The sequence below is a fragment of the Phallusia mammillata genome, chromosome 1 (assembly GCF_965637545.1).
Source record: "Phallusia mammillata chromosome 1, kaPhaMamm4.hap1.1, whole genome shotgun sequence".
NCBI classification, from domain to species: domain Eukaryota; kingdom Metazoa; phylum Chordata; class Ascidiacea; order Phlebobranchia; family Ascidiidae; genus Phallusia; species Phallusia mammillata.
Genome location: NC_137252.1, coordinates 323,425 through 334,090, shown reverse-complemented (window position 1 = coordinate 334,090; position 10,666 = coordinate 323,425). Strand labels below are relative to the sequence as shown.

The following is a 10,666-nucleotide window of genomic DNA, read 5'->3' as shown; positions in this document are numbered from 1 at the left end:
AAGCCGCTCACGACACAGAAGCTTACTTGTGACATCACAACAATCCATCAATCACATGTTATTCTTTGTGGACCACACAACAAGTTGACAAATATTGTCAACAAAAACAAAGTTTGCATAAAGTTTTAATCCCGTTATAAAATCGGTTGAAGCATTTCACATGAGAGAATGTTGTTATTAGTCGTTTGTAAGGAGTTGTAACTTACTTGGAATGGGGATTATGTGTTTATTTTGGAGTGGTGCGTGGTGTGTGGTGTGTGGTGTGTGGTGCATACGTTTTGCAGTCAGGCCCTATCACATAGGGCCTATGTGAACAATCGTTTTTGCATATCTATTAACATCAAATCCGTTGGTCTACTTTTTGCAAAATCCTAACTCCAACTCAGGTATCAAACCAACAGCTAGTCTGTCATATTAAACAACACAACAATTTACTTCACTAACTATCTCACAAACAAAATACATTTGATATATATTTGATATCTCATTCCCACAATAGTTAACTGTTTGATTACAATTACAGCTAAACTTTTCAGTTCATTTACTGTAACAAGATCTAAAACACGGTTTGTTTCTGCTTTCAAAACTGGTATTACAAACCAACATAACACATAAACCTTACAACACAACAATACTACTGCTGCACTGCCTCATTCCTAAACTAAACCCTTCAAATAAAAACATAAACAAAGCCACTAAAACCTCTCGATTGTGAAATGTGAAGCACCATTGACTGTCGTCACGGCTGAGTGCGCACGCCTTTCCTCATTTGAACTCGTTCCAAACAAGCGCGATTTTCGGACGAGAAAAGACGTCGGCGTTGCTGCTGTTGGCAGCGTTAAAGTCGTTTGCAAATTGCCACCGATTATCTTGAGGCGTCGAGTCCGGGTTTGAGACGTAATTAAAACTCAACACGCGATCTCACAACCTGCAATAAATATAAAGCGCCTTAAGCGAAGGAGTTGGTCGAAACTTGTTGTGATCTCTCGGCGCGTTTAACAGTTAAGTTCGTTAAAACGCGGTTATTACAGCCTTTGGAGGAGTATAAGCGACATGCTTAATTTTCAAACGCTTTCGACAAATGAACCGGTCTTGCTAAAATCAAGATCATTTTGCTGAGAAATTAAATTAAAAATTACAACAATTATTTTCACGAAGAAGGAAAAATAAACAACTCATTAGAATTCTTATAGCATTGTCTACCTCTATACTTAACATGTCAACATTTTTCACAGATAATACACACATATATCCAAACCCTTGTTCTTTGGTTATTTTGACAATTCTGAAGCCACTGAACAATTGTGACAGTTTTGACAAAACATTTCGCACCAACTGACGTCTTTGCAGCCACAACACAACAATTATCTCAAGCATTCCCGGCTGGAAGCGCTCATTATCCAAACTCAAGCTCGCAAAGATACACAAGTGGTCACAAAATTTAACAGGAGCCAATCCGATGAGCGCAATGTTAATTGGACGGCAGTGGAGTTTGGGAGAAAACGATAATTGCCGGAGGAAAATTCTGGACTCAACCGGAATGTCTCCTACCGGCCCTGTAATTTCGCGCAGCCGATGAGTTTGGTAATTAGCAGGTCGACGATGGGACAGTGGAAGCATGAGCGCTTGGCTTCTGCGAAAAACGCATAAAGTTTTGCAGCTGATGTTTTACGACGATCAAGTAATTTGCCGCTGTGTGTAATTTCATGCTTGAAACGTTTGTTGTTGTGCATAAAGTTTCCGACATCTGCTTCTAGGAAAGCTAATGGATAGTTTAGCGTTAAGTGCGTGCATGTCGTGGTTTGCGACGCTTCGTTTGAAGTTTGTGCGATCGAAAACCTGATGAGTGTTTTGACGGAGTACTCCAAATAACCACAATTTTGTATTTGACGGAGTACTCCTGGAGTAACATTGGAGTAACAACCACAAAAATGTTAACAAAGCATGTTTAGGGATGGAAATGTCTATGTATGAAAAGTTTTCGACAACAATTAAGCATAAAGATCTTTTTTAAAACATTTTATGTTTAAATCCTATTTAGCTAAATCTCACTGAATTTGATGGACACCTAGGTAACTAAATTTCAATTCCATTCAAACTTGGCAACAACTGACAATCACTTGACGAAACTTCGCTTTTTGTCGCGATCAAGTTGCCAAACCGACATTTTTCGACATTGTGACGCCAAAACTGCGGATTCGGCGCCGAGTTTATGCTGGTTTGGTTTTCTATGGGTCTAATTGGACACTGGTTCGGTGAGAAGAAATATAATTTATATGGATTAAAGAGTTTTAAAGTTTTACGTGTGTGGAAACAAAAACCAAAACAGTTTCACTATCTTCTTTTACAAAAGTTTTGCATAACACGGAACCACAAAAACGTTTGCTCAAGAAAGGCCGGCCGCAATCGGTTCGTTATAAAAGGGTTTTAAACAATGGTGGGATTCAGCCGGTTCGCACCGGTTCTAAAAAACCATTTCACGAAATTTTATGAGATCAGCGAACCGGTTAGCATTGCTGGTTACTGTCAATGGATTTTTTTGTAACAGAACCGGCTGAAAAATATGACTTTTGTGATAGAACCGGCTGAAAAACATGACCTTTTATGATAGAACCGGCTGAAAAATATGACGTTTATGATAGAACCAGCTGAAAAATATGACTTTTGTGACAGAACCGGCTGACAAAAAATTTGAATCCCATCACTGGTTTGTTACATGCGTGGAAAAGCAAAAAGAAACTCATCATCGTTTTAACAAACGTTTAAAGTTTAAATCACCAAAGCGGAAACAGCAATAAACGTTTGATTAAGAAAACCGCAATCTGCGTCAACACTTTACACTTTAAACAGAATCATTTGATCAACAACCAATTAGCTGGAGTAGTTGTACAATCGCTCGTAATATTGCATGGATCACACCTGGACTAAACCGGATATGAAAGTTAAACTGGTACCTTCATTTCAACAGAGCGGACTTGTAATACAGCAGCGAAACATCTCATTACACGATATTACAAGTACAAGATGACAGAGCACATATATCCGGATGTCAGGCTTGAGGGAAAATTAATTGATGTGAAGTCTTCGTATCAGCTTGTGTCAAACACTGCAAACTGATAGTTTACGAAATTACAAGACTTGCTTCTGCCAGGTAAATCGATTACATTGGTGGAAATTTGCACAAAACGATCGTAACATTGACCTTGAAAATCACATTTCGGTAAGTTTGTGGGTTTTAATGAAATGTTTCTTCTGGTAATCAATGTAAATATTGCACATTAGTAGAAAGAAACAAAAATTACAAAACCACCAAACATCTTTACCAGTTCAGATGTTATAAGTTTATGATTTTAAAATTATTATTATTATGATTTTGAAAGAAGTGAAAGATTACAATTCAATTAAAAAAACATTAAATATGTCTAAACAAAAACTTTTAAGTAGGTTATTTCACAAACAAAAGTGAGAATTTGGAAGTTAAAGTACATTTTTCTGATTGGCTGAGTTTAAAAAAAATGGCTCCATGTGATTCACCACAAAGCCAAAACCGGCATAAAAGTTTCAATCAAACAACTTTGTGACAAAAAATAATAAAATTGTTGTTGCTTGGTGCGTTAGGAACTGGGCAGAATGTTAAAACGAATGTATAAATTCCCTTACTGAGTCGAGGTAGACACGCTTTTCATCACAATTTTTCTAACAAACACGTGAGCTACCTTGTTGCGTTGTTTGGGCGCAGCACCATGGCTATAACTGTGTAGAAACATAAAGATCTTAAATTTCATGAATCGTTGTGATCTGAATCTTCCGGTGCAACTGCGAACAACTTTTGCAAACATGAGGTTGTTGGATCGATTCCCGGCAACCGAGCTTTTCTTCGAACGAATATGAAGTAAACCACAAAACCGGCGGCAAAAAATCCAACCGCGTACAAATAGAGGAAATGAAGATTTCCAATCAAAGGTAAAACAACAAAGAAGAACGAAATTGCTGTCATAAATATTGGAATGATGGTTGGTACCTGGAAAAAAGAAAACTTATTTTACGGTTTGTAAAACATTTTAACAGTTTAAAAGTTGCTTTTAAAAATACTAAAAAAGTAAATGCAATGTTATTACAAAAGAGTGAATGTACTTTTCATATTACAAGACATACCGATGAATCAAATTTAAAATATGAATTGTTTGGAGTTGCTAGTTCAAATAAAAATGTTTTGATTCAATGAACGTTTCGGCTTGCAATCGTCAGCAAATAACAACAAAAAAGTCAACAAAACAATTTCTTGTCGCTTTTTAGAAATATTGCCAGTTGATTGCTATTTGTCAAAACCATCAATGTAACCACTCAGTAGGCCCAATAGTTTTCTTGAAAGCGTTAGTGGGCAAATAAACACTATGCGAGTTAATAAATATTTTCTTATTAATGAAATCAGCAAGTATAGAAAGGACTGCGATGAGTTAGAGCAGTGGTTCTCAACTCGTTTCAGGCCATGGACCACCGGCCCAGTAAAAATGAAGTTCGTATATGAAACAACCGTTTGGGCTTGTAACATAATTCTTCAAAACCGATTGTCAAAAAATGAGATAATTAACAGCTAACATTTCGATACTCTTTCATTATATAATATGCAATCATATCTAGTTTTTCACCAAGTTTAGTGGACGTCCTGTGGACCACCCAAAAAGTCATCATGGACCACCAGTTGACAACCGCTGAGAGTCATTAATTCATGTCTGCAGGAATTTTTAAAGTGTAAATGCAAAATCAGTCGCTATATTAGATTTGTTTTACAAGAAACCGCATTTCACTGCAAAAATGCAAAAACACCGTTTCTTGGACCCTGACGTATTAGTTTACTCAACGGCGCCACGCAGCGGACAAATAAAAAAACACTATAGTGGTATAGTCTATAGTCTATAGACTTGGCCAACAAGAACAACACAAAACGACTTGAATTAGGCCAGTTATTCTCAACCTGCGGTTCGGCGGAGCTTTTAAGGTGTTACGTGAGTAGCTTTTTGCTGTGTTTAATTCAAGTCAGATCAAGAACTGCAACTCAAGTGATCAGCCCTGTTTGGGTGAAACTCGTGTCTTGTACATTCTTATAGATTTGCTAACTTTAAGGGTTCAGAAATATGCTAGCAAAGTCGAAAAGTAGGCCAATCGTTTGATCCACCCTATTTAACAAAGGTTAGGTGGAACGCAGTAATAAAAAAGTCACCAGGTGGTACGTGCTCATTATGAGGTTGTGAACCACTGAGTTTAGACGAAGCGCAGATCAAGTATAGTTTAACTCAGTTACTAAGCGGACAAATAAAACCAACAGACTTAATCATCAAAAACATCATAAAGGACTTAAATTAGGCAAAGCCCATATCAAGTAAAGCTTAAACCTCGTATATTTACCTTATAAGGCCGAGGTAGGTCTGGAAGTTTTATCCGCAGAACCAGAACAGAAGCTGAACTGAAAGTTGCGAACGTCCACGAGACGAATCCGAAAGTGCTGAGGAGCGTTTCAATGTCTCCGATCCAAACCAACACAACAGTGGGGAGGGCGTTCAGTATGAGGGCGGTTAGTGGAGTGGTTCGGTGGATGTGGAGCATTCCGAATATCTGAGAAAATATAGATTGATTGTTTTGATGGTGTGCATTGACCAAATGGTGTTGCGAAACCGAACAGGACGATACAAGGCGAGCTGCATTAAAGAGTTGTATCAAGGTCTGTCGCAAGCCATACGGAGCCACTTCCAGAAGTCGCACTGGACAATTAAAATCACAGTACGCCAGTGAAGGCGTCACACCGAATCAAGCCGGTCTTCACCAAGCATTCACCGCCACATGGCAAGGTGTAAGTGATCGCTGGTCTGCATACACCAGTGGTTCTCAAGCTTTTTTAATGTCGGGGCCAAATGGTATCTTTTAAGTGTGTAGGAAGTCGCAAAAAACGAAACCTTGAGAAAATCACTAAAGAAGATGACTTTGAAAGCTAAAATAGCAATGTTTGGTGGTTTTCTGGGGTCTGGTGCGAGCCGCAAAATAAGTAGTTGGGAGCCGCATGCGGCCCCGAAAACCGAGTTTGAGAACCACTGACATAGACGGTTCAGGGCTGGTCCCAATTATAAATTTATGTTCATCTTGACAATTCAAGTTATAAGATAACACGCAAAAAATGGCATCTGGGTGAGGCCTTGAAATGTTTGTTACAATATAAGGGTTAACAAACTTGATGTAAGATTGCCAATATTTATTTTTAAGAATATTTGAAAGGATTTGAGAAACTTGGGTCTTCGAAGAGCAAACTTAAACGCCATTTTTTTTATTGCACGATTTAAGTCTTCTATTTACAAATTTGTGGTGGCTTATTGTATACAAAGAGAAACCCCGAGATGTTTTGTCAGCCTTCTTACTAATCCTTAACCTTGCCCAAAACACGACAACCTAAAAAACAAAAAAGTCAAGGTAACCTGAGGAATGTGTCCGTTCCTGGCAGCAACAAACAAAGTCCTTGCTGACATCATAACCGAACAATTGTACGATCCAAACGTCACAATGCAGACCATTACAGACACAGCCCATGCACCGTTTCCCAGAAGTTTGTTGGCAAATGTGAGCGCCACTGTTTGTGAGCTGGCCATTTCAAGCGGGGTAAGCACTGAAATAACGTGAATAAATGAGTTGGTTCAAAGCTTGCGTTTGAATACGAATACAGCTTCTTTTATTATTTATTTTTTTGTAAACATCAACTTCCAAGAGAAGTAAAGAATTAGCACAAGAGCGACTTCTAAAGGACTTACCGAAATTACACTTTACGACAGAGCTACTACCACGATACCTCCCGGGAGACCCAAAAGTGTCTAATTTTTGACAAGTGGCGCAAAGAGCATTCTCACATTTAAAACGTTATATCTCCAAAAATGCTCACGGTTAGGGCTATTAGGGTCGGGGTAAGGTATAAGCATTTATAATTCAATAAAACTAACCCAAAAATTAGTTACTAATGTAAAAAATTTAAAAACTTATTTTCCAACCCAAACCCCTCTTTAGCCGCTAAATAAAAAATTCAGCGCATTACGCTCTCTTGTGAAAGTGAATCTCCCGGGAGGTATCATGTTAGTAGCTCTACTACACTTTACAGCAAGAGATTAGTTCTAATAAACTTATTAAATTAAATAAATGTATATGAAGTAAAATAAAGGTATTTCTTGATTACAACTGATTCATGCCTGCAATTCCTAAACCAGGTCTTTATCACTCAGCTAAAGGAAATTCTTAAATCAGGGTGTTTAGTTTGAATAATCCTGTGTACACATCGAAACTTGGAGTTGGTAAGAAAACATATTTAACAAAATTTTCTCACCCAGTAAATATGAGATGTTGATTGTTAGGAATGAGATTGTGACGACAACAACAGCGATTACTGACGCAACAGCGACAGTGCGTGGATGGTCAACCTCTTCTGTGACGTAACACAGGGCGTTCCAACCTTGGTAAGTCCACATTACCTGGAATGAAAGTCTTGTTCAAATAAAATGAGAGCATTTTTGGTGTTGACGTATTAAGTTAATTTCTACTGTTTTAAGTAGTGATGTACGGAATCGCCGAAATTTCGATTCGGCCGAAACCGAATATTCGGCGGTTTTGCCGAATAAATTCGGCCGAATCAACCGAATCATTTGTGACGTCACGCGAATTCGTACCCTACGCGTTTGACATGAAAACATAAGTTGATCTACCAGACAATCAGTGCAGAATGGTTTTGTTTCGTCCTTATTTTAGTCCAGTGAGGTATAACATTGATTGCCAACCCGACAATGAATTACTGATTTTCGTCTGCAGTGGGAAAAGCGACAATGTGTTAAAAAATATAATGATTGACGCGATTTCGTTGGTACTAAGCAGAAAAAAACACGTATAACACTTTAAATGAGTGTTCGTAAAAGATTTGGTTTCGGCCGAATCGCAACAAATTATTCGGCCGAAACCGAATCTTTGCAAAAGTGGCCGATTCGGCCGAATAAATTCGGCAAACCGAATATTCGGTACATCTCTAGTTTTAAGCATTTTCTGTAATGCAAAATTCAGTCACATACATTTACAAGAAGCAAGAAAAGTGCTAAACCGAGTTTAAAACAGAACGTTGATCTAAAATACCTAAGCATATTTTTCAATTCACAATAACGGGTCAAATACTTGGGGGTCAATGTTTGACCTTTCACTGACCTTTTACGCAACTTCTTTTCCTTATTTAAAGCGTGGCGAATAAAATAACATAATCGTTTTTAAAAAAAGTCTATTCAACATCTCGATTTAACACAACTGATAGTAAAATGAAAACAAATCTTACCTGATAAATTGCGTTTGAAATTGTGGAGAAGTGGATCCCGCCAATTTGTTTCCAGCTGAACAAGTTTGTGAAATTTGCTTCAGCGACAGAAGGATCGTGGATGCAGAAATATACACCACTAGCCACCACAAAAGCTATGGTGAGAAACTTAGCGCTTGTGATGACAGATTGCACACGGACAGCCCATTTCACACTCACTGCGTTGATAACAGCCACAAGCAGAAGCATACAAGTTGCTATCAACTTAATAGCGGTCTTTGGAGCCGCGGAGTTAGGGAAGAACGGTTGTACGGCGTATTGTCCGAATGCTAGAGCAGTAAGAGAGTCAGATGTAGGAAGGAACACGTTCATCCAGGGAAGGAGGAAAGCTAGAGCGGGTCCGAACGCTTTTCTGATGTAAGTATAATCTGATCCCGACTCTGGGATGCTCATAGCGAGTTCGCTGTAGCCAAGTGAAGAGAGAATCGCAACGAATCCTCCCGATGTCCAGATGATCAGGTTTACTCCCACGCTGTTGTTGCTCGCCTCTGTGATGTAACAATCGTTTAGATTGGATAATAGGTCAAAACTGAAAAACAATCCTTATATATCTGTTCTTCAATTTGGTTGCATTGAGATTTTGACTCACTAAACAGTTTTGCCTCCAACAAATAGTTTACTGCTTGGAGTTATATTGGTTTCTGCTTGACAGGATATACCACAATTTTTTGTTGCCATTTATGGACAATTTTCTTATCGTATTAGTTACAGCCAACTGAGATTATGCAAGGATTTTTCATAACAACAAAAATAATACAAAGTTTACAAAGTTATAAATGCAGCAGTCAATGCAGCCGTCAAATCAATCGCTTTTCTCCACTTGAGAATGTTTGCTAAACGAATTAAACGAAAGGTTATTTAGCTAGCAATATTCTCACGGTACATATGTTTGAAGTTTGAGGTTTCAGTGGATAAAAAAAATATTTGCCTAGCTAATGTTTTATTGCAACAAAAATTTCGAAATGCACTTAGATACTGTTGCAGTATTAAACCACTCGGATTAACCTTCACAGATAAACCCCAAACAACACTGAAGCTAAACAAACAGCTCTACAAATCAAAACTACCTGATGCAAACACACTGGGTTAACACATGGGATTGAATACAGAGCTTCTGCGACGCTTAAGTGGAAAGGCACAAAACGCCGCTATGTGCTTATCATTGAAAGCGCTCGTCTGTTTTATTAAAATGGCCCGCCAACCGAATTTTAATGTTCCAAACATGGCAATAGTTTTAGAGCACAAAATAATGAGCGTATTTGAAACCTTGCTGCAAAAATACAATTACCAGCAGAGCTCCATAATACATTATGCCTGGTAGCAACATCTTGTATAGTAAACGTATAAGCTATACCTTTGAAAAAAAGCTTAGATTCTCCAAACGTTTGTAGCTTGTCAATTTGTATTGTTAAAAAAGTTTTTTCTGTAACCAATTGCTTAGGAGGGAATTCTCAGGCTCTTACAACCAGTTTGTTTAGCAATGTTTGTACACCTTATGTTCTGCATAAATTGCAAACTAGGTTCGAACCTCGTCAAACAAACATAACTACGAACTAACGAGTCCCCCAACTCATTTCTCGTCCAACCCCCACTCACGTAGCACGAGGTTCGGTGAAACAAACACTCCCACTCCGATCATCATCCCACAGGTTATAAGAACTCCGCTCGCTAATCCAATCTCCTTCTTCACACGGAAATGTTCGGAGTTCGACCCCGTAACGCTTGACTGAACCGGATCGGCAGTTGCGTCATAGCTCATGACGTCACGGTGACGTAAAGGCTCCGATTCGTTGCTCATAGCAACCAATAAACAAAAGTAAATAACCAAATCTATTTTAATTTGAAGTAGCTAGGTATGAAATGACATGCAAAGGTTATTCTCAGAGTAATGATAACCTCACCATCACCTCAAAGCATTAGGGATTCATCTCGAAACTGTTTCCTATCGCTGCTGTGTCCTGCATTTTATATGCTTGTTAACTGAATTCGTGACAGTGAACTTGTTTCGGCTAAAAATTAACAAGACAAGTAAAATTTGCAATGCAGCGAAATGTTTAATCAACGCTTGCCTGCAGCATGGAAACCACGTCGTGGTTCTGAAATAATGACCACGTCTAAATGTGCTGCAAAACCACATAGTTCAACAAGGAAATCAACTCCTTAAAAACCACACAATATTTACTGTGCGTTTTTTTGCACCGCTTGCTGTATAGTAACAAAATAAACCTCGATAAAAACATTTCGCTAAGTACTTGATAATCTCAAACAACCTGAGTGACCTGT

At 38.3% G+C, this 10,666-nt stretch overlaps 1 protein-coding gene across 4 annotated transcripts; it reads right to left on the bottom strand.

The window, feature by feature from the left end:
* Positions 1-2,329: 2,329 nt before the first annotated feature.
* Positions 2,330-10,239, bottom strand: LOC145239070 (b(0,+)-type amino acid transporter 1-like). Of its 4 annotated transcripts, none has more exons than XM_080102359.1 (6): positions 9,980-10,239; positions 8,345-8,871; positions 7,358-7,502; positions 6,465-6,652; positions 5,407-5,613; positions 2,330-4,021 (listed from the first exon to the last, which is right to left on the bottom strand). In XM_080102359.1, exons 1-6 carry the CDS (start codon positions 10,179-10,181, stop codon positions 3,782-3,784), a joined length of 1,509 nt encoding a protein of 502 aa, XP_079958485.1. In that variant the 5' UTR covers positions 10,182-10,239; the 3' UTR covers positions 2,330-3,781. The 4 variants fall into 4 exon arrangements, with proteins under 4 accessions (XP_079958485.1, XP_079958495.1, XP_079958492.1 ...); XM_080102369.1 differs by lacking the exon at positions 9,980-10,239 and adding an exon at positions 9,262-9,389; XM_080102366.1 differs by lacking the exon at positions 9,980-10,239 and adding an exon at positions 8,973-9,099 and having other exon boundaries at positions 8,345-8,912.
* Positions 10,240-10,666: the final 427 nt, after the last annotated feature.

What these genes read in the sequence shown, in the direction of transcription:
- LOC145239070 (XM_080102359.1), bottom strand. Translation starts at nt 10,181, where the DNA reads ATGAGCAACGAATCGGAGCCTTTACGTCACCGTGACGTCATGAGCTAT. An exon ending in TTCACCGAACCTCGTGCTAC is followed by an intron (nt 8,872 to 9,979) that starts GTGAGTGGGGGT and finishes GTTACATCACAG; the next exon opens with AGGCGAGCAACAACAGCGTG. An exon ending in ACCTACCTCGGCCTTATAAG is followed by an intron (nt 4,022 to 5,406) that starts GTAAATATACGA and finishes TCTTTTTTCCAG; the next exon opens with GTACCAACCATCATTCCAAT.